The following is a 23,140-nucleotide window of genomic DNA, read 5'->3' on the forward strand; positions in this document are numbered from 1 at the left end:
GTGGTTACACGTGGTCTGCGGTTGTGAGGCTGGTTGGATGTACTGCCAAATTCTCTGAAACGCCTTTGGAGACGGCTTATGGTAGAGAAATGAACATTCAATACACGAGCAACAGCTCTGGTTGACAATCCTGCTGTCAGCATGCCAATTGCACGCTCCCTCAAATCTTGCGACATCTGTGGCATTGTGCTGTGTGATAAAACTGCACCTTCAGAGTGGCCTTTTATTGTGGGCAGTCTAAGGCACACCTGTGCACTAATCATGGTGTCTAATCAGCATCTTGGTATGGCACACCTGTGAGGAGGGATGGATTATCTCAGCAAAGGAGAAGTGCTCACTATCACAGATTTACACTGGTTTGTGAACAATATTTGAGGGAAATGGTGATATTGTGTATGTGGAAAAAGTTTTAGATCTTTGAGTTCATCTCATACAAAATGGGAGCAAAACCAAAAGTGTTGCGTTTATATTTTTGTTGAGTGTATATACATATACATACACACAACCCCTGGCAATAATTATGGAATCACCGGCCTCGGAGGATGTTCATTCAGTTGTTTAATTTTGTAGAAAAAAAGCAGATCACAGACATGACACAAAACTAAAGTCATTTCAAATGGCAACTTTTTGGCTTTAAGAAACACTATAAGAAATCAAGAAAAAAAATTGTGGCAGTCAGTAACGGTTACTTCTTTAGACCAAGCAGCGGGAAAAAAATATGAACTCACTCAATTCTGAGGAATAAATTATGGAATCACCCTGTAAATTTTCATTCCCAAAACTAACACCTGCATCAAATCAGATCTGCTCATTAGTCTGCATCTAAAAAGGAGTGATCACACCTTGGAGAGCTGTTGCACCAAGTGGACTGACATGAATTATGGCTCCAACACGAGAGATGTCAACTGAAACAAAGGAGAGAATTATCAAACTCTTAAAAGAGGGTAAATCATCGCGCAATGTTGCAAAAGATGTTGGTTGTTCACAGTCAGCTGTGTCTAAACTCTGGACCAAATACAAACAACATGGGAAGGCTGTTAAAGGCAAACATACTGGTAGACCAAGGAAGACATCAAAGCATCAAGACAGAAAACTTAAAGCAATATGTCTCAAAAATCGAAAATGCACAACAAAACAAATGAGGAACGAATGGGAGGAAACTGGAATCAACGTCTGTGACCGAACTGTAAGAAACCGCCTAAAGGAAATGGGATTTACATACAGAAAAGCTAAACAAAAGCCATCATTAACACCTAAACAGAAAAAAACAAGGTTACAATGGGCTAAGGAAAATCAATCGTGGACTGTGGATGACTGGATGAAAGTCATATTCCGTGATGAATCCCGAATCTGCATTGGGCAAGGTGATGATGCTGAAACTTTTGTTTGGTGCCGTTCCAATGAGATTTATAAAGAATGACTGTGTTGTGTGTTGGGGGGTTTGGCTGGATGTTTTTGTGTTGTTTTCTTTTCTTTGCTCTCCAGGTGGTATGCAAACTGGTTTTTGTCTGTGGAGAAGGTGCTGGCAGAAGAGTCCTTCACCCTCATCAGCATTATTAGCTGCACCTGTGGATGATGCTCACGTGCAAACTTAAAGACTTTCAGCTGAAGCAGATAATGAGATGGCGTTCTGCATTTAAGCCATGAGTGATTCAAGCAGAATTGCCGGGAACTCGACCTTGTGACGTTCGTTTGTGAGACACTGGGTTTGACACATCGTGCCTGTGAAGGAGGACGGGTGAGGGACACATGCTGTCAGCACACATCAGAGAGTCAGTTTGTCGTGTCCACCTGGGGGGTGTTTGTCGGTGAATCTGAGTCCAGAAGCGCCGAGGCTCCAATCCTTTTGGGCGCTGGAGAGCGCGCCGTCCTTCACTCCCCCAGACAAACTAAATATTTGTTGTACACTAATTATTGCACTGAGGGGAAATAAAATTGTTTTGTTTGTGGAACCGCTTTTCTGGTTATTTAGCGCTGGGTTCGGTCAGACGTTGGTCCACTCCTCAACCTGCGTCTGCACATAACAGACTGCCTGAAGAGAACATGTAAATTTCCACAGTCATTGATGATATGGGGCTGCATGTCAGGTAAAGGCACTGGGGAGATGGCTGTCATTACATCATCAATAAATGCACAGGTTTACGTTGATATTTTGGACACTTTTCTTATCCCATCAATTGAAAGGATGTTTGGGGATGATGAAATCATTTTTCAAGATGATAATGCATCTTGCCATAGAGCAAAAACTGTGAAAACATTCCTTGCAAAAAGACACATAGGGTCAATGTCATGGCCTCCAAATAGTCCGGATCTTAATCCAATTGAAAATCTTTGGTGGAAGTTGAAGAAAATGGTCCATGACAAGGCTCCAACCTGCAAAGCTGATCTGGCAACAGCAATCAGAAAAGTTGGAGCCAGATTGATGAAGAGTACTGTTTGTCACTCATTAAGCCAATGCCTCAGAGACTGCAAGCTGTTATAAAAGCCAGAGGTGGTGCAACAAAATACTAGTGATGTGTTGAAGCGTTCTTTTGTTTTTCATGATTCCATAATTTTTTTCCTCAGAATTGAGTGATTCCATATTTTTTTCCCTCTGCTTGGTCTGTGAGAGACCTCCAGGTGGACACCGTTCGAAAAATTAATATGGCTTTCAGGGACGATTTTATGGGGATTAAACAGATTAAGGAGTGTTACTGCCGCTTTAAGGACGGCCCACAACTGCTGGGAGCGCGTCCCTCCTCTTTTCTTTCCATGAAAAAACCTCCTGTAACAGTGGAATGTGCCGGAAAAAGTGCGATGTCCACATCTTCTGCCTTTTTGTGAAAGTCAGACGAGGTCCTGGATCAACAAAGCCTTCACGTTGGAAATGATCTGGTTGTTCCAGCGGGGTGTCAGCCTGTCGATGGGGGCTGGGAGCGCGCTGCACTCTCAGCAGTTGTGGGCCGTCCTTAAAGCGGCAGTAACACTCCTTAATCTGTTTAATCCCCATAAAATCGTCCCTGAAAGCCATATTAATTTTTCGAACGGTGTCCACCTGGAGGTCTCTCACAGTTTCTGGAAAAAAACTGATGCAGCAAAGCTCCAAATCGTTCAGACATTTATTCACAATAAAAATCCGCCGAGAGGGTGGACCACACCTCACAGGCGAATGACGCAACCGACAGGCATGAAAAAACTCACGCATGCACACGAGGGTTCAAGCTTGTTTGACGCAATCACACGTGATTCAAATCCATATGGTTTTTTAAAAAAATAATAAGGTCGGATACTTTTCTAATAGACCTTATATATACACTCAACAAAAATATAAACGCAACACTTTTGGTTTTGCTCCCATTTTGTATGAGATGAACTCAAAGATCTAAAACTTTTTCCACATACACAATATCACCATTTCCCTCAAATATTGTTCACAAACCAGTCTAAATCTGTGATAGTGAGCACTTCTCCTTTGCTGAGATAATCCATCCCACCTCACAGGTGTGCCATACCAGGATGCTGATTAGACACCATGATAAGTGCACAGGTGTGCCTTAGACTGCCCACAATAAAAGGCCACTCTGAAAGGTGCAGTTTTATCACACAGCACAATGCCACAGATGTCGCAAGATTTGAGGGAGCGTGCAATTGGCATGCTGACAGCAGGAATGTCAACCAGAGCTGTTGCTCGTGTATTGAATGTTCATTTCTCTACCATAAGCCGTCTCCAAAGGCGTTTCAGAGAATTTGGCAGTACATCCAACCAGCCTCACAACCGCAGACCACGTGTAACCACACCAGCCCAGGACCTCCACATCCAGCATGTTCACCTCCAAGATCGTCTGAGACCAGCCACTCGGACAGCTGCTGAAACAATCGGTTTGCATAACCAAAGAATTTCTGCACAAACTGTCAGAAACCGTCTCAGGGAAGCTCATCTGCATGCTCATCGTCCTCATCGGCGTCTCGACCTGACTCCAGTTCGTCGTCGTAACCGACTTGAGTGGGCAAATGCTCACATTCGCTGGCATTTGGCACGTTGGAGAGGTGTTCTCTTCACGGATGAATCCCAGTTCACACTGTCCAGGGCAGATGGCAGACAGTGTGTGTGGCGTTGTGTGGGTGAGTGGTTTTCTGATGTCAATGTTGTGGATCGAGTGGCCCATGGTGGTGGTGGGGTTATGGTATGGGCAGGCGTCTGTTATGGACGAAGAACACAGGTGCATTTTATTGATGGCATTTTGAATGCACAGAGATACCGTGACGAGATCCTGAGGCCCATTGTTGTGCCATACATCCAAGAACATCACCTCATGTTGCAGCAGGATAGGATCTGTACACAATTCTTGGAAGCTGAAAATGTCCCAGTTCTTGCATGGCCGGCATACTCACCGGACATGTCACCCATTGAGCATGTTTGGGATGCTCTGGACCGGCGTATACGACAGCGTGTACCAGTTCCTGCCAATATCCAGCAACTTCGCACAGCCATTGAAGAGGAGTGGACCAACATTCCACAGGCCACAATTGACAAACTGATCAACTCTATGCAAAGGAGATGTGTTGCACTGCATGAGGCAAATGGTGGTCACACCAGATACTGACTGGTATCCCCCCCAATAAAACAAAACTGCACCTTTCAGAGTGGCCTTTTATTGTGGACAGTCTAAGGCACACCTGTGCACTAATCATGGTGTCTAATCAGCATCTTGATATGGCACACCTGTGAGGTGGGATGGATTATCTCAGCAAAGGAGAAGTGCTCACTATCACAGATTTAGACTGATTTGTGAACAATATTTGAGGGAAATGGTGATATTGTGTATGTGGAAAAAGTTTTAGATCTTTGAGTTCATCTCATACAAAATGGGAGCAAAACCAAAAGTGTTGCGTTTATATTTTTGTTGAGTGTATATATATATATATATCCTTGTCATTTGATTGGTGCTTTGTATGTCACATGACATGGATTATTTGTCCCATTTGAGTGCAATTTGGTTCCATTTAGAGTACAAATTTGGTTCCATATGTTTGGTACCATTGCACTCTGCGCACTCGCACACACACACACACGTGCGCCCACATACACACACAACAAATCCACTGCGCTGTAAGCCGTCTGACGTGATTTTTTTCACTGCACTGACAAAGAACACAGTCTTTTTTTGTGGTAGTACACGCGCGCATAGGCGCAGTCCCACTTGCGTGAGCGTGCACCGCGCATATACTCAGACAAGCCTGACGGCGCTTAACTTTAAAACAAACATGGCGGAATTTGTTTTGTTGACGGATGACGATTTGATATACGGCATGGCAGACTTCATTGTCAGAATTATTTTTGGGCTCCTGTTGTTGATGTCAAAGCAACAGTGGGGCATCAAAATTGGATTCATTTCTGATGTGAATTTTTTCGCTGCACTGAGGAGATACCAAAATGTAAGTCCCTCTTCTGTTGTTTGTAAATTAATATAACATAAAATGACAAGGATCTATTTTAGCTTCACCTTATTGAATGGTATGTTCCAGCTTCACCTCATGAAATATTTGTACCATTGAAAGAATGTAAAAACATTCATTATTTTTATATATAAGTACCGTCCTAAGGAACAGAAGTTGCTGAACTGTTATTGGGGTTGTGTTTTGTTGTATAATTAATGCTCACTGCATGTACAACGCTTACAAAATCCCTTCTCATGGTACCTGTCAATGAAGTTAGTGGTCATGAACACTATTCTGGCCTCAGATGAAGCCACACCATCCAGAGAATTAAGCAGTCCACTGAAGGTCAGTCTTCCCATCCCCTGGTAGGCCAAAGGATCTGAGAAACAGAGAGACAAAGCAAAGGAAGACATTCCAAACAATCACAACTTTGTGTCATTCTGGAGAAAATGTACATCATAAAACCATATTTCATGAGGTTTTTCCCCTCGAGTATCTAATGGTAATTGGCTCCTCTTCTCTTGCTACCTACTCTCAGTCGGAAGCAGTTCTCGGCTGACAAAGGCTGCGTCTACATCCTCCAACAGTATGATGCTCTGTTGCGGCGCCACACTCAGCAGGTGGTTCAGACGGTCATCTGACAGGCTCCGGTCGCTCAGACTCATCAGACAGATGCTGTAGCCCAGGTCACCAGCCAGCGCAGTTCTGAACCACAAACAACGTGAAAGATCACGCACGCCACAAGTCTTCGGGCTCGATTAAAAAGCAAAACACACTCACATAAAGCTGCTCTTTCCACAGCCTGGAGGTCCGTAGAGGAGGTATCCTCTTCTGTAGGGGATGCCTGCGTGCATGAAGGAGTGACACACACAGTCAGAAAACTGAGGGAGACCATTTTTATCAATTGAACACATCATGAAGACATTCATTTAAACAACAGATATACTTGAAGAGTGAGCGATACATTAAACGAAGGGCTGGTGGGTTTGATCCCTGAGTGCTGCTGCGTGTCAAAGAGCTACTGAGCAAAAGACTAAACCCCAAAAATGTGTCAAAGTTGGGGAACATCAGCACAACATAACCATGTCAAATATGTCAAAGTCCTCCACCCATGGCAATTCCTCAGTTGCAAGGAAGACCGTCTCTAGACTGATTCCTGGACGTGATGGTAGATGTGGCAAAAATCTACATCCAGGGTTGATCTAGTGACACCATCACCTCCTATACCTGTTCTGCCATTGAGGACTCCTTGTTTCACCAGATCCCTGTAAACCGTCTCATGTTCAGGGTTCTTTCTGAGCCTTCATGGTTACCATAGCAGCCACAGGCACACAAGATCCCCACAACAGGCAATCCCCGACTTGACCCCGGTGTCCCGATGTGGACGAGGGGTTGGATTTTGACAAACTTTACCCCTATGTCAAAGTACCATTGGAGGTGCCGCTTTACAAATAAAAAGGAAGAAAGAATGACATTCAAAAAGTAAAACTAAATCATCCTGGTTCTTTCCAGCCTGTCATACAGATGGCGTGTGTTAAGGGGAGACTGTGTGACGACTGAAGTTGAGCAGTGAATGTTCTGAACATGACCAAACAACCTGCCACACCCCAGCGAGTGGCAGGTTGACCCCTGAGATACAGCTCTGAACAAAAGCTCATAATGGTCAGTATTTGTGATCAACTGATGATGAAGTCACAAAGCAGAGGTCACCAACCCTGTTCCTGGAGAGCTCCTGCCCTGCATGTTTTCTATGCAAACCTACTCAAGTCACACCTATTTTTTTTTTTAAGTGTTGTCTTGCAGCTGTTGATTGGCTGAGCACACCTGACAGAGTTAATTGCCTGGGAGTAGAACAGAGAGCGTTAGAAAACATGCAGAGCAGGAGCCCTCCAGGAACAAGGTTAGTGACCCCTGGCGTACATGTTGACCATGCGGATACACACACTCACAGACACGGAGGAAAGCAATTCATAGACCTGTTCTGCCTTCAACTAACAGGAAAAAATGAATTATACATCTTGTAACTAACAGAACGGATTAACAAGGTCGAGCCTAAAATTTGAGGATGTACTACCTCTGTTTGTGTACCATTTTGGATTTCCGATGAACTCCTTGACATCATCTACGATCCTGTCAGCCACGCCTGCCTCCAACACCACAGAGCTCAGGGGCCTGCGCCGCCGTGGAAATCCAAAAGGCCTCCACTCTGCACCCATGGCTGTGTACATCACCGTCCGGCCCTCTTCCTGCTTCAGGGCCAGCTCTCTTGCTACAAAACAAGAAGGGAAGGTTTGTGACCACTTACAGCAACAGAACACTGGTAGCCTGCATGGGACTAACTATACCTTCTTGTAAGATATTGAAGAAGATTCGGCGATCTCTGCCCAGAGCGGTAAAGGTAACCGACTCCCACGGTGTTCCAGTGTGGAGATCTATCATCTGCTTTTCTCTGGTCCTTTCCACCCTGATCCACTTCCTCCCATACCTGCAACACAAACCGATACCTGTGAGCAGTCTCTGCAGGAAGACACCTTGGTGTAGCGCTGGTGATGAATGCTCATCCAAAATACCTGCTTACAAGAAACTCAAAGTGTGAACTGCAACCTTTAATTTTAATTCTGAAGTTGTTTGTTATATTTCAGTTCAAATTCCTCATACACGGCAGGAACACTTCACCCAAGAGCTGAAAACATTTTTACTTTATGTAGTCACCACTGAAATGTTTTGAGAAACAGCAGGTAGCAGTACTGCTTTATTTTACATCAATTATGAGTTTAGCTTCAATTATTCTTAAATGCTTAAAATGTTTAAAAATTTGAGTAGTACTTCCACTTTCAGACTAACTGTGCAGCATGAGAATTCCAGTATAGTCCAGGCCCAATTCCACAATATTTTTGATTTGCATTCAGCCAGCCAATCACTGTGACAACCATCTCTCAGTAAACCCTGGTTGTACCCTTGGTATTGGTCTGTTCCACACAACGTGCAAACCTGGACAAAGTGGCAATTTTTATTTTTGTACTCCCGAAAATAAACCTCGGAAGCACTGCGGGTGTCGGAAGGAGGCTCAAAACCTATTTCAACTGCCTAGTATCCTTGCAAATTATTTTATCTTTAATGGTTTCAGGCAGTGGTGTCCAAACTATTCCAGAAAGGGCCAAGATGATGCAGGTTTTCTTTAGAGCCCCTGACTCCATCAGGTGATTTCAATGATGAACTCATCCCATCTGCACAAAGTGACCAGTGGTTTAGGGTAATAATAAGGGTCTTGGTTTGGGTATAATTTTTATAAATAAAATTTTTAGATATTTGAATAATACTTCTGTTTCCTTACAGCAGCTTTGCACACCTCCTCGTGTCTTGCGCAGCTGCATAGTTCCAACACAGTCCAAATCCCATTGTGGAATAGTTCAGATTGCCAAAAATGTGTGGAACAGTAGCATGCTAAAGAGAATTTGAAGGAAAAGAGATCAAAAGAAATCTTCTGACCAAATTAAGTGGTTGCCAGGACTCGGGTGGAAGTCAAACTGGGTGTGGACCCGTCCACTTTCATGGGCCTGGTATGAGGTCTCCACGCTCAGGTGCTGGGTGTGCTTGGCGTGCCTTGTGATCCAGCTCAGCAGCCAGTGGTAGCTCTTGTCCTTGCTGGGGACCTCCAGAGTGATCATGTAGTGTCTGCGGAAGAAAATCATTCCCACCTGGGCTCCTTTCCTGGCCAGAGCCAAGGCAGTCCCAACTCCCACCAGTCCAAAACCCGCCCCAAAGTAAGGGTTGTCCTTCAGGCCGTCCACAAAGTCTGACAGAGGCATGCTGTGGAACTACTGGGAGCACAGACCTGCAGGATGAAGGACAAAGTCATCAGCAGGTCTTTGTGTCTGTCAGTAAAATAGAACACTTTGCCTACCTGTCTGTCCTTAAAGAACAAACAAATCATCCATGAACACTTAACATCCGCATGAATTCACATCCCGATCTTCCTCTCCACCGTTCCAAACGCTTTCTTATTTCCAGCGCAATTGATTTGTTTACTATGAAGAACAAAGTGTCAAGATTTAAAAAACATAATGAACCGCTAAAACATGCAGCAACGCTCTCTGCTGCACTTCCGGTGTTGTAACAACAGCAGTCCGTCTGCTGCACTGGCGCCAGGAAAACGTTCCTACTTGTCATTTATCCGGCTTCATTTCGCTCAGAGACAAATCGTACCCTGCCGACAAAGTCAATGTGTTAAACTGTGAGTGAGACTATATGTTAGAATTTAAACAGTGACAGAAAAAGCAGCGTTAATTAACTGAGCTGCAAAAACGAAGAATTTGACGGCCCAAGTGTCAAGAAGCTAACGGTAATTAGCATTGATGCTAACGGTGTTGTTATTTTATTAAATGTGTTCTAATATGTATTTTCTTTGCGTTTTGATGCATACAAAACTGTCAGTCTTGTGTTTTTTAAAAAAAATTACTATTTAACTTTTTACATGCTTTTTGTCCATTAATATATCAGAAAACACCAAATTCCAGATGTTTAGTAAAATAATTTAAATATAATTATTTTTCTAATTGCAATTTTCTAATTATATTAAAAATAATTAAAGTTTACCAGATTCCACTGGCAAATTAGTTGTCTTTTCATTCATTTTCTATACCTGCTTACTCCAGTCAAGGGTCACAGGTGGGCGCGGACCTGCGTCGCGTCCGGTTAGCAACGTGATCGCAACAAATTTGTTTTCAGCGACTTCCTCTTTGCTAGCTAATGGGGGGAGGACAGGATTACGGGCTGCGTGAACAGTAAATGCCCAGCTGTCCGCAGGGGTCTATCTCAGCATTCATAGGGCGTGAGTTGGGTTACATCCTGGATGGGACACCAGTCTGTTCCAGGGTCACATATAGATGGACAAACACATTCACACACACCTACAGTCAATTTAGAGTCACTGAATCACCTAACCGGGCAGCATGGTTAGGTGATTTAAGGTTTGGTGGTTAGCACTGTTGCCTCACAGCTAGAAGGTCGTGGGTTCGATTCTTACCTGTGGCCTTTCTGTTTGGAGTTTGTGTGTTCTCCCCTTGTTTGCGTGAGTTCTCTCCGGGTGCTCTGGTGGATTGGAAATTTTAAATTGTCCGTAGGTGTGCATGTGGGTGCGAATGTGTTTGTTTGTCTATATGTGTCCCTGCAACAGACTGGCGTCCTGTCCAGGGTGTACCCCGCATCGTGCTCTATGACTGCTGGGATAGGCTCCAGCCCCCACGACCCTTAAATGGAGTAAGCAGTTGAAGATGAGTGAGTGAGAGGGATTCACCTAACCTGCATGTCTTTAGTAGTGGGAGAAAGCACCTGGAGGGAACCGACGTAATCACGGGGAGAACATGCAAACTCTACATATGAAGTTCCAGGCAGGAAGCGATCTCATGACCTTTTTGCTGTGAGGTAATAGCCCTAACCACCAAGCCACCGTGCCGCCCAAATTAGCCCTCTTGGCAGTGGATTGTTACTGGAGCAGGAAACCACTGTGTCACTTGTCACAGCCAGCCATTCAGATAAAAGACCATTTATGGTCACTGTTTGTCTTCTCTTTACCAGCTAGCTGTTGGTCCAGTCTGCTATGGGATTGCCAGTAGCATGCATTCATACTTTCTTGGACATTATTTGTCATGTTCTTTTTTATAACTGTAACTGCAGGCTATGTGATAATGTGTGAAAATCTGTTTCTGAGATTTTGCTCCTTTTTCTCCCCAGACACAACAGAAACCTCATTATACAGGATCACTGTGACAAAAGTGGACCATTTTTCCAGGACAGTGTCACAGTTTCCCATCGGCCCTCTTCATAAAAGATGGCAGCCTCAGTCAGTAAACAAAAGCTGATGAACTACAAATGTTCTCTCTGTAGTGATGCCTTTTCTAAACCAGCTGCTCTGAAACGGCACTTCAAACTTCTCCACATGGGAGAGCTAGAACCTAAAGGTCCTTTCTCCTGCACGGAACACAGCTGCCCATTCAGCAGTGCAAATCGTCTGGTCTGTCAAATCCATTTGACTTCCAAACATGGGCTTACTCTTATTCCCTGCAAATTCAAGTCCTGCAAACTGTCATTCCTCACTCAGGGAGAGATGGAGAGCCACTGGCAGGTCCATGTGCCCTTTGGTTGCTTTCTTTGCCAGTTTGTCACTAATAATGCTAAAAATCTGAGTGAGCACCTCATGGAGCACAACCATCCACAAATCTGCACAGAAGGTATTAAAAGGGGGGAATTGTTTTCCTTTACTGAAGCAATGCATTTCTACACATGATAGAAACATGTTTTGGTAATCATGGAGCATAAATTAGCGTGACAGTGCAAATCTTTAATACACATAACTGATCATATGAATTGAGCAAAACCTCCAACACAAACTGTATGTAATGTTTATGGACTTGAACTTGGTACAGTTGATAGATAACGGTGACATTGGACTGGCAAAAGGAACACTTGTTTTTTATCATTTGGATGTAACCTCACCGTATTTAGAAATGCATCAAGATGACGCAAACCAACATTGAATGTGGACCTAACTAGGGCTGGGTATTGTTAAAAAATATTTTGACACTGGTACCAGTGCTGATACCTTGACTTCAAAACCAGTTCCTCAATGATACATTTTTTTTCTGTACCCATGTATATTTTTTTTAATCTATATTCTGACAAAATTAAAATCATATTGCATATTACGGTACAAATGCTTTGGCCACTGTCAGAAGCAATTGAGTTATCACTTAAGGAGTACAGAAACACTTTGTCTTGGCACAAAAAGACTGAAATGCTTCAATTTATTTGAAGAAACTACAGAAAACTAGAATATTCTGAGCCATCTCAAAGATATTGTCACGTTTTTAGCAGTGTTAGAAGTTCTGCACGGTGTAAGTGAAGTATGTCTGTCTGCTTATAATGCGCTTTGCTTTGACATATTTGTTCATAGGGAATGAGCTGCTACAGGCAGATGTTTCCACTGATGGAATCAAGCAGCCCCTAATCTCTTCCAGGCCAAAAAGGCAAAGATCCAATATGGCTCATGTGGCATCATCGCCAGAAAAGGGGACTGAGGACAAACCTGAGATGCAAAAGAACAACATGACAAATACGAAAAGGTCCAAGAAGAAAGGCAAATCTTCAGCACTGGTCTCTCAAGGACTGTCATCCAAAGGTATGTCAATCTGCTTGATAGATCATCATCATGTCACAATCTCATAGAGTGTCAGCTTGTGTAATTTTTAAAGACTGTAGTAATGGGTCTTAGCACTGAGCAAAATGTATTCTGATGTCTTTGAGAATGTAATTAGCCTGATCTAGACTTACCCTTGTTCTTTGTGAAGAAACATAAAACACTTTGAAGATCTCCTCAACCTACCGACATGCCCTCCTTAGAGGAGACGGGCATGTCAGGCTCTGGTGGATCGGGTGCCATCTCTCTGGTGGAAGTCACTGAGATAGTCAAAAACTACTCAGTGGCAAGTCGCTGGGAGCAGACGAGGTTTGCTTTTAGATGCTGAAGTCGCTGGATGTTGTGCTGTCTTGGCTGACGGACATATTCAATGCTGCATGGAAGTTGGGAACAGTACCCCTGGATCTGGAAACTGGGGTGGTGTTTTCCATCTTTAAAAAAGGTTAACAGAGAGTGTGCTCCAGTTATAAAGGATTCACACTTAGCACATTTGTGCCAAATGTAGGGAAATGGTGAAGCAGTAGGATTAAGGGAGAGGGATTGGGCCTTAGACCTCTGATTTAGGAGGAGCAAAGTGGGTTTCGTCCTGGTCGTGGAACGAAGCGCCAGCTGATTACTCTCCCACGGGGTTTTGGAGTGTAAAAAGCCAGTCTTCATGTGTTTTGTGGACTTTGAAAAGGCGTACAATAGGGTATCCTGAGGTGTTCTGTAGGAGCTGCTGTAGAAGTAGGGGGTACCAGGACTGCTGCAAAGTATAATCCTGTACAGCCAAAGTAGGAACTTGGTCCGTATTCTTGACATTACAACATACCTGTTCCCAGTGGAGTTTGTCTCCACCAGGGCTACACCTTCTCACCAATCCTGTTTGTGATTTTCATGGACAGGATTGGGGAGGTGATGGTCTAGTGGTTAAACGTTGGGCTTGAGACCAGAGGATCCTTGGTTCAAATCCCAGCCAGACTGGAAAATCACTAAGGACCTTTGGGCAAGGTCCTTAATTCCTCCCGGTGTGTAGTGAGCACCTTGTATGGCAGCACCCTGACATTGGGGTAAATGTGAGGCATGATTGTAAAGCGCTTTGAGCACCTGATGCAGATGGAGAAGCGCTATATAAATGCAGTCCTTTTACCATTTACAGGATTTCAAGGCACAGTCAGGGATTGATGGTGTCAAGTTTGGACACCTCAGAATAACGTCTGTGCTTTTTGCATGTGATGTGAATCCATTGGCTTCATCAGACAGCGACCTCCGATGTGCACTGGGCAAGTTTGAGGTCGAGTGTGAAACAACTGGGATCGGGATCAGCACCTCAATGTGAGACCATTGTCCTCTGAATGGTGCTCTGTTGGAAAAGGTTGGATTGTCCCCTCTGGGTCAGGCAAGAGTTATTGCCCAAAGTGGAGGAGTTCAAGTCTTCAGGTCTTCTTCACAAATGGGGGTAAGATGGAGCTTGAGATAGACAGATGGATTGGTGAAGAAAGAGCTGAGCCATCAGGTCAAAATCTCGATTTACCAGTTGATTCATGCTCCCGTCCTCACCTGTGTCATGAGTTTTGTGTAATGACCGAAAGAACAAGGTTGCGGATGCAGTTCTCATAAATGAGACTCCTCTGTCAGGTATCTGAGCCTACACTCAGGGACACAGTGAGAGGCTCAAAGAGACTCTGAGTAGAGCCACTGCTTCATCAAGCCAGCTGAGGTGGTTCGGGCATTTGGGGAGGATGCCTTTGGTCGTCTCTCTGTAAAGGTTTTCTAGGCACGTCCAACTGGGATGAGTCCTCAGAGAAGACCCAGGACACCCTGGAGGGATTGTATTTCCCAGCTGCCTTGGGAATGCCTCAGGATCTGCCAGGAAGAGTTAGAGGACTTGGCCAAGGAGAGGGAACTGTCAGCTGAGCTGCTTGTTCTGCTGCCACTGCAACCCAGATAATTGGCAAAAAATGAAAGAGGGATGAATGTTTAGAACTAGATGGAATAATAATGATGATGTAGAATTAATAGAGAGATTTGTTTTGAATGTCAACTCAGAATACAAAGATTTAAAACAAGATTTGTTTCTTTGTGTTTAAAATGAGCTGCATGCATGTTTTTGTCTATTAGCCTACCTTGCAGAGGGTACAGAGCACATCTATCACACACACATCTGCCCCGTGTGCCGACGCTGCTTCAAGATGCGCTCCCACCTGCAGGAGCACCTTCACTTACATTTTCCTGACCCCAGTCTTCAGTGTCCAACCTGCAAGCGTTACTTCACCAGCAAGAGCAAACTCCGCCTCCATAAACTCCGCGAGACGGGTGAAAAACTTCACCATTGCCACTTATGTGAGTATTCGGCCGTGGAGCGGGCTGCGATCCGACGCCACCTTGTCAGCGTGCATGCTGATGATGCAGAGGGGGGTAAGACCTCTGACAGCTATTCCTGCCCCACCTGTGGTCAAGGATTTGGACAGAGCCGATCCCTTAAGGCTCACATGAAGACGCATAATGTTCTGCCGTCCAGTAAACCGGTGGGCTGCTTCCAGGAGGGCTGCTCCTTCCAGACGACTTTACACAAGGCTCTTCTTAAGCACACCTTTGAGGCACATGGGATTAAGGCGGTGGAATGTCGTCATCACGCTTGTGGTGCCATTTTTCAAAGTGAGGAAGACATGGAGGCTCATCATCGAACACACCTTGCTTACCACTGCTCACTGTGTGACTTCTCTTGCTGCAATAAAACCGTTTTCCTCCAGCATCGGCGGCACGGTCACTTGGGGACCAACAAGCTCTGCTGCAAGTTCTGCTCCTTTGTGACCTTTAACCCTGTGGAGTTTGAGCAGCACATTGGACACTTGCATGCCAATGAGAAGATCCATCGCTGTCTTCAATGCAGCTACGTGACCTCGCATAAGCGTGGCTTGAAGCGACACATGCTAATGCACAGTGGTGAGTACGGAAAAGCTTTTCTAGTGCTTTTAATCCGTTTCTCATCTTCACACCTAGGAGATCTGATCTTCTGTTTTTTTATCCTGTCAAGGTGAGAAGCCTCACAAGTGTAGCCTCTGTGACTTCAGGTGCCGAGATGAGTCCTACCTCTCCAAGCATATGCTCATTCACTCAGAAGACAAAAACTTTATGTGCTCTGAGTGTGGGTACGTCACTAAGTGGAAGCACTACCTGAATGTGCACATGAGGAAACACGCTGGAGACCTCAGGTAGATGATCCTTAATGAACCTTTGGATATGTTTGTAAGCTTACATGAAGGCACACTAAATTCTCTTATTTCTCTTCAAGCCTAACAGAACTTACCTTCAGCATCAGTGATGATGTTTTCCTACATGAATGAGAATTTCATGGACAGAATGATTTGATCATTTGAAAGTGTGCAGGACGTAGAGGATTGTTCTCCACCCACACCTTCCTCACCCCTATTATTATTATTATTAGGCCAGCTTTTAGGAAATTGTTTTCATACCTTGACCAAAGCCCAACTATCCTCTATTTATGTCTTGAGTCAATTGGACATGCAGGAGGTGGCGCTGCTTCCCCAAAGTGCACATTACATGGAAAAGAATGGGAGATTTTTATTTATTTTATTTTTGATTTGGACTAAATGTGGTGGAATGATTGAGAATTAGCCAAGTTAAAAGACTAAAATCAAAGTCTGGGACCGATGCTTTTATATAGTGGATATTTAGAAGCAGTGTTCAGATGAATTGGATAAGGAAACACCTATGGATCCTAAGTAAGGCCCTTCGCCTGCTCCCTTGTTTTCACTTAGGGCTGCTACAGCAGATCTGAGGTAGATTTGCATGTTGATTTTGCACAAGTTTTACACTGAATGCCCTTCCTGACACAACCCCATATCACATGGAGAGTGGGTGGGGTGGGGCTTGAACCAGGAACCTTCTGCACTGAAATAGAATAGAGCCTTTGTTGTCACTGTACTTATAAATAATAGCTGAAATGTAAGCCTTTACCGCTTACTTTACCCCTTGTCCACCTGCCCACACCTATGGCTTCTATTAAACACTAATATGAAGTCATGCAATCAGGTGCATAAGTTCAGCTGCTCTGCTTTGTGTCAGCCTGAGTCCATCAGATCTCAGAAGCTCAGTAGACTGGGTCCTGATTAGTACTTGGATGGAAGACCAGGGGCTGTGTGTGTTTTTACATGGAGGAGTCAGGAAGGGCAGCCAGTGTAAAACTTGCACCCAATTCCAGTACAGATCTGTACAGGTGGTGGTGTGGACGGAGGTGAATGATGCAACGACAGTTCTTATAATTAAACAATCCACATGTTCTTGTCGTGTAACCCTTTAGCATTAATTCAAGGAGTTCAACAAACATATTGCATTAATCATTTAGGAATTATGTCCGTTTGCATACATAACTGTTCCATCTCCTTCCCTAGGTATCACTGTGATCAGTGCCCATATCGCTGTCACCGCATGGACCAGCTAAAGAGCCACAAACTACGACATCAGGCCAAATCCCTCATGTGTGAGATCTGTGCTTATGCCTGCAAGCGCAAATATGAGCTTCGTAATCACATGTTGGCTAAACACGCTGCAGAGGGCGAACAGCCGTGTGTTTATAAGTGCAGATACTGTCTATACACTACCTGCTACCGACAAGCACTTCAAAACCACGAGAACTGCAAACATACCAAACTGAAAGAGTTCCGCTGTGCCCTCTGCTTCTACTCCTCCTTCAGCAGCATTAGTCTTTTCCTGCACAAGAGAAAAGCTCACGGTTATGTGCCGGGGGACAAAGCTTGGCTGGAGAACTATGCAGCGAAGGAGAGGGAGAAGAACTCAAACAACTTCATGCAGGATTTCTATAAAAAGCCTGAGCAACCTGACGTACCACCTTCTCCAGCCGCTGACAATCGAAGAGGAGCAACTCCTCCCTCAGGAGGCCAAAGTTTTTGCACTGAAGCTCCAGCTGATTCTCAGACAGTCGGTTCTGAAAACGTATTTGAAGTTCTTCAGGAGGTTGCAACCGAAAGTATTTCAAATTGTTCTCAATCTGTCAACAGTCCTGAGGAATATTGTACTCTTGTTTTAACTACACTGTCAACTGCTGACTATCAAATGTCCTGTCAACAAAATGAAGAGGATAATAATACAAGTCCAACTCCTTTGACACCCACTATCGCTCTTAAGGAGTCTGACACACCACATGATAAAACATCTCAAAGTTCATGTGAAGAAGCTGATGCTGCTGTGGCAGGTAGTTCGTGTGATCAAAGTGACTTTGACGACAACTATGAGCCTTTGAATAATACAAGTCAAAAAGATAAAGTTGTGACGTGTCAGACACGAATACCTGAGGTGGAGAATGTTGGAATAATCAGTTGCTCTGTTTCATCTGAGCATAATTTCTTGGAATCTGAAACCCACCTGAAAGCTATGAAGAAACATGACAGGGACCAAGCAGAAACCATGGTTTTGGAGGGACGGGTGCAGCTGCTTGTGGTGCCAATTAAAGATGCTTACAGCTGTGACAAGTGCTCTTATGTAACCTGTAAAGAGACCACTTTGACACACCACTGCCAGTCGTCGTGCTGCAGTAGAGTAAAGGGGCACAAATGCCAGGCCTGTGGTATGCAGTTGACACAGAGGCGAGGCCTCGAGAGCCACCGTGCAAAGAAGTGCCCAGTGGTTTTACGAAAAATAGGGACTTTGGAAACAGCAGACAACTGTAGTATGAATCAGTTTGGATCCAGACAACTGGATAAAGGAATAAATTCAGATCAGCCCCAGAGTTTGCTGAGCCAAAGTAGGATTGTCACAGATTCACAAGAACAGGAATTTAATCAGCCAGAAGAAGTCCCATCCTCCTGTTTAACAAACTACACAGGCAGTGATGACAGTGTGACAGGATTGAGTGACTCGAGACATCAGCAAAAAAACATTCAGAAAAATGACGAGTTGAACGTTAAGCTTTCAAAGAAACGGCTCTTTCTTCATAAGAAAAGGAGAACTCTATCACAACGTAAAAAAGTGGTTTGCATGAAGAAAGACGGGAAATTCAAATGCAAACTCTGCAGTTTTTCTGCCGCAAATCTTCCTACACTTGGTCGTCATTTCTCAACCTGCAGAAAAAGCTTGAGGAAAAAAGAGAATTGTTCCTTTTCACAGGTGGATTATGAACGTGTCAATGCATTATCAAGGGATGAAACAAGGGAGAACATGGCGGTGGAGTACAGTGAACACTTTGGTGAAGTTCCCAAGAAACATCAAGATCTTTCTTGTTCAAACTGTGCATTTAAATGCAGCCAGAAAAGAGCGTTAGACCACCAAGAAAAGAGAGGATGGCTGAGACAAGAGGAACTCAAGTGTTCATTTGTTGCCAAAGCTAAGACTTCTTTAACACATCATGTTCAATATGCCCATAACAAAAGCATGTCTGATCAGGCTAAATCCCAAAGGTTACATTGTGAGCACTGTACCTTCACCTGCAAACAAGAGCAACGCATGGCACAACATGTAGCGCGAAAACACAGTGGTTCAAGACCTCACCAGTGCACGTACTGTCCTTTCAACACCGCCAGGCGCTATCGTTTGGAAGAGCACAACTCTCTTCACACTGGAATCGGCCGTCAGAGCTGCGTCATGTGTAGCAAAACCTTTGGGACGGCAGCAAAACTGCATCAGCACAAGACGCGCGTCCATGACAAACAGCCAACGCACTTCTGTTCACTGTGCGACTTCAGCGGTTACACGCTTGCCGATGTCAGGCGACACAGTCTAAGATGCCACACGGGGGAGTTGCTGCATGCGTGCACTCACTGCAAGGCCCTCTTTAGTTCAGACGTGGCACTGAGAAACCACTGCAAACGGGTGCACCAGTTCCAGGTTCGTTTCTCGTGCATGCAGTGTGACTACACCTGCAGCACTGAAGACGCCCTGAAGGCTCACCAGCAGGACAAGCACCCTCCGTTGACATGCACCACCTGCCAGGAGACGTGTAAGACAAAGGAAGGCCTTGAGATTCATCAGCGGACACACCTGGCGTATCAGTGTCACTCGTGCACCTTTGCTGCCAAAACAAGGCAGGCGTTAGCCAAACACCTTTTGAACAAACACGAGGACGGCTCTCCAGATGTCAAGCCTCTTAAGTGCAGTAGTTGTCAGTTTGCTTGTCGGCACCACCTTGTGTTGGAGCAGCACCTGCGTTCCCATGGAGGGAAGCGGCTTTACAGATGCATCGAGTGCAAGTATTCAACGCGGAACAAGCAGAAGATCATTTGGCACATCCGCAAACACACCGGAGAGAAGCCTTACCGCTGTCATCAGTGCACCTACAGCTGTGCCGACCCCGCACGGTTAAAGGTGAGATCAAAGTGTAGAGTTTATTTGTAACATAAAACCTCACTTAAGATTCCTAAAAATGTTAGTAGAGCCCGACCGATATATCGGCCGGAAAATATTATCGGCCGATATAAACCCTTTTCAAAGTACTCACTGTCAGCCGAAATTTTGCCGATAGAACGCTGAGAATTTCTCATAAACAGAACAGTTACTGAAATAATGTTTGTGTCGGCAATGTAAAATGTCCTTGCACCGTTTGTCCAGTAGATGGAGCTCTGACTCCATTCAACTGAGAGCTGCTTACACCCCTGCTTAAATGTGTTCATCACCGGCCCCCGTAGTTCGGCGTCACACTGCACTGATCGGATGACAAAAGCATATAAGTACGTTTATAAGGATGTTGTTTGTAATAACTTTGCGATTACATTCACCCCACATTTCTCCCGTTTCAGTTGAACTCAGTTTGATTAACTCAGTTTATGTAGTAATGTGTTAAATGTGCTTCATTCGTCGGTCACGCTTTTTATTAAGCCCACGTTGTGTAGACCTTATTTCTAGGATGAAAAACTTTCGTTTACTGCTAAGAGGTTGAAACATTCAGATTCACTGGTCGTCCGGAAGGGTTCTGGGAATCACTGCCGTTTGCCATTAACCCTCTGGGGCCGAGGCAGTCATATACCACGGCTGGGACCAAGCTTTACTAAATTGTAAATAACTTTTCAATGATATGAGATAGAAACTTACTCTTTTGCTGAAAAGTTAACTCCGCTGACTTTCGATCCACCATCGGCCATCTTGGTAATCCTCATAGAAGATGTGTGATGACGTGCGCAATGTGAGTATCCAATCAGAATTGGTTCTCCGTCACATGGTTTTCCAAAATCCAATCGTAGGGCAGATTTACCTCACGTTATATGGCAAAGATCGTTTTCAGGACTGATATCTTACTAGCTGGCCCGTTTCAATAGCCCCCTAACTGCTCCAATTGCATTTTTGCATTTTTTGAACTTGAAAATTCTTCTCTGTTATAAAGTTAATCAATATGAGGACAAAGCTTCAGCTTTTAGCTCATACCTTTTTTTGTTTAGGGTCCAAAAAAAGAACATTTTATTCATTTAAAAAAAATAATAATATCGGCTGATTTATCGGCTATCGGCAAATCAGCCGATTTATCAATTATTGGCATTTTTTCATCCAAATATCATTATCGGCATCGGCCTCAAAAAATCCATATCGGTCGGGCTGTATTTATTAGTATTAATTAATGAGGCACTGGTGTGACCTCCTCCTCCATGGCTGCAGATTCAGAGGATCTCATGTCAGTCTTCCTCTCTGTTGTCCCTCTCGTGCCTCCTCCTGGCGTGTCCACATTTGACGTACTCCATTAATGTCATTGTTAAAAATTCTGGACCCAACTCAGACATCACTTTGGTTTCTAGGCAACACCTCTTTCATATCAACCTCCTTTCCCCTCCCTCTGTTAGTGATGCTGCCTTTGCAATTTAAGAAGACCATGGGATTGTCTCTGTGAAGCATCTCCACTGTGAGGGAACATTTGCATCTCACCACCAGTTAACGTGTATTTAATTTAAAGAGGCTCTACTTTTTCAGATACTTACAAATCCTGACCTAATAATGTATTCGATTTGTGGATAGTCGAACTGCAGATTTGAGAAATTATTGATTTGTCTCCGAATGGTGAGATGTCGTGCCTGATTAAGGTGAAAGTCAGCAGTTACTTATTGTTCTTGTGGTCTTTTTTTTTTTTTTTTAAGCTTCACATGAGGGTTCACAGGGAGGAAAAGAAGTATCTGTGTCCAGACTGCGGCTATAAATGCAAATGGGCAACCCAGCTGAAGTACCACATGACCAAACACACAGGTATCTGCAGCACCTAAAGGTTGGAGTACCTGCGTAGAAATAAGAGTTTCAAGTTTGACAAATTTTAATAAGAATAATTTTGTTTCAGGAGAGAAGCCGTATGCCTGTGATGACTGTAACTACCGCACCAACAGAGCCGACGCCCTCCGTGCCCACAGGGACACACAGCACTGTGATGTGCGTTCCTTCATCTGTGAGAAATGCGGCAAAGCATTCAAAACGAGTTTTATACTGAAGACCCACCAACGTCAGCACAGCGACGGTCGGCCGTACACGTGCGGCTCGTGCCACAAGGCGTTCCGCTGGCCGGCAGGTCTGAGACATCACTACCTGTCTCACACCAAGCAGCAGCCTTTCTGCTGTCGCCACTGCTCCTACAGAGCCAAACAGAAGTTCCAGGTGGTGAAGCATCTGCAGCGGCACCACCCAGAAATGTCAGTAGAACAAGGTGTGGTGAAGGACTCGGAAACAGCGAGTCTGACCCTGAAGGAGGCGCTGGAGGGGAGAGTGGAGGAGACGGCGGCAGAGGAACAGGAAGACACAGGCACTGAGCGACAGGGGAGGAGGGAGGAAAAGGAGAGGAAACACTGAAGGAAAAACAGATGCTACAGTCAGGTCCATATGTTTTTTTTTTTTGGACTGTAACAAGAAGAGTTCTAGGCTTCTGTGGATGTGATTGGAGAAACTGCACAGTTTATGGCAAAGCTGTTTTAACATTTAATGAGCAGTGACAGCAGTTTTAGACACCAACAACTGTGCCAGCATATAGTCACAGTGGTAAGTAACACGCTGGAGTTGGTCCTCCTTCACAGTATTACTCTCAGATGTTGACATTTCTTTTCTTATATCAGCGGGTTCAGATCACTCATTCAGTTTCTAGTTTCATCATCCTGTCCACTGGCACTGGATACCTATTTTATTATCTCTGTGTTATATTTGGTCCTTGACCACTAATGAACTTTGTGCCAGACTGTCTGATATTTTACTTTCACCTCCTGGACATGATCAGTCAGCAGATAGTCGAGTGAGCAGCTTAAACACAGCACTCACAAGTCTACTGGATGCGATTGGGCCATCTACTATAAAATCACACACCCCTAAAATACAAACACCGTATTGCAATGAGTATCTCCGTGATGTCACCACTAGAAGTCTTCCACTTTGCATGGCACAGTGCTATTCTGGACAAGGGATGTGCTAAAGATACGTAAACATATTATGATGATCTACAAGCACCGGAACTGTTGTGAAAGTGACGTGACACGGACCCACAACAGGGGGCGTTAATGAACGGACAGTGGATAAGCCAAAAGTAACAATTTAATGTTGTGAATCGCACAACAACGT

At 44.4% G+C, this 23,140-nt stretch overlaps 2 protein-coding genes across 3 annotated transcripts in view; one reads left to right on the forward strand and one right to left on the reverse strand.

The window, feature by feature from the left end:
- LOC117525039 (mitochondrial chaperone BCS1) overlaps positions 1 to 9,526 on the reverse strand; it is an 11,756-nt gene extending 2,230 nt beyond the window's left edge. The window contains exons 1-7 of the mRNA XM_034186875.1: positions 9,323 to 9,526; positions 8,908 to 9,253; positions 7,764 to 7,903; positions 7,493 to 7,687; positions 6,199 to 6,262; positions 5,951 to 6,123; positions 5,680 to 5,797 (exon numbers count right to left, since the gene is read on the reverse strand). Coding sequence (XP_034042766.1) covers positions 5,680 to 5,797; positions 5,951 to 6,123; positions 6,199 to 6,262; positions 7,493 to 7,687; positions 7,764 to 7,903; positions 8,908 to 9,227 — 1,010 coding nt within the window. The 5' untranslated portion in view covers positions 9,228 to 9,253; positions 9,323 to 9,526. The remainder of the gene's footprint in view (positions 1 to 5,679; positions 5,798 to 5,950; positions 6,124 to 6,198; positions 6,263 to 7,492; positions 7,688 to 7,763; positions 7,904 to 8,907; positions 9,254 to 9,322) is intronic.
- Positions 9,527 to 9,615: 89 nt separating this feature from the next.
- Positions 9,616 to 23,064, forward strand: znf142 (zinc finger protein 142). Of its 2 annotated transcripts, none has more exons than XM_034186847.1 (8): positions 9,616 to 9,760; positions 11,152 to 11,648; positions 12,371 to 12,595; positions 14,714 to 15,538; positions 15,630 to 15,807; positions 17,008 to 19,933; positions 21,688 to 21,793; positions 21,882 to 23,064. In XM_034186847.1, the coding sequence occupies exons 2-8, from the start codon at positions 11,249 to 11,251 to the stop codon at positions 22,382 to 22,384; spliced, it is 5,163 nt and encodes a 1,720-aa protein (XP_034042738.1). In that variant the 5' UTR covers positions 9,616 to 9,760; positions 11,152 to 11,248; the 3' UTR covers positions 22,385 to 23,064. The 2 variants fall into 2 exon arrangements, with proteins under 2 accessions (XP_034042738.1, XP_034042739.1); XM_034186848.1 differs by having other exon boundaries at positions 11,152 to 11,378; positions 21,882 to 23,062.
- The last annotated feature ends 76 nt before the right edge of the window (positions 23,065 to 23,140 follow it).

The sequence above is a fragment of the Thalassophryne amazonica genome, chromosome 14 (assembly GCF_902500255.1).
Source record: "Thalassophryne amazonica chromosome 14, fThaAma1.1, whole genome shotgun sequence".
Taxonomy (NCBI): Eukaryota; Metazoa; Chordata; class Actinopteri; order Batrachoidiformes; family Batrachoididae; genus Thalassophryne; species Thalassophryne amazonica.

What these genes read in the sequence shown, in the direction of transcription:
- znf142 (XM_034186847.1), top strand. Translation starts at nt 11,249, where the DNA reads ATGGCAGCCTCAGTCAGTAAACAAAAGCTGATGAACTACAAATGTTCT. An exon ending in CCGACCCCGCACGGTTAAAG is followed by an intron (nt 19,934 to 21,687) that starts GTGAGATCAAAG and finishes TTTTTTTTTAAG; the next exon opens with CTTCACATGAGGGTTCACAG. An exon ending in CCACATGACCAAACACACAG is followed by an intron (nt 21,794 to 21,881) that starts GTATCTGCAGCA and finishes ATTTTGTTTCAG; the next exon opens with GAGAGAAGCCGTATGCCTGT.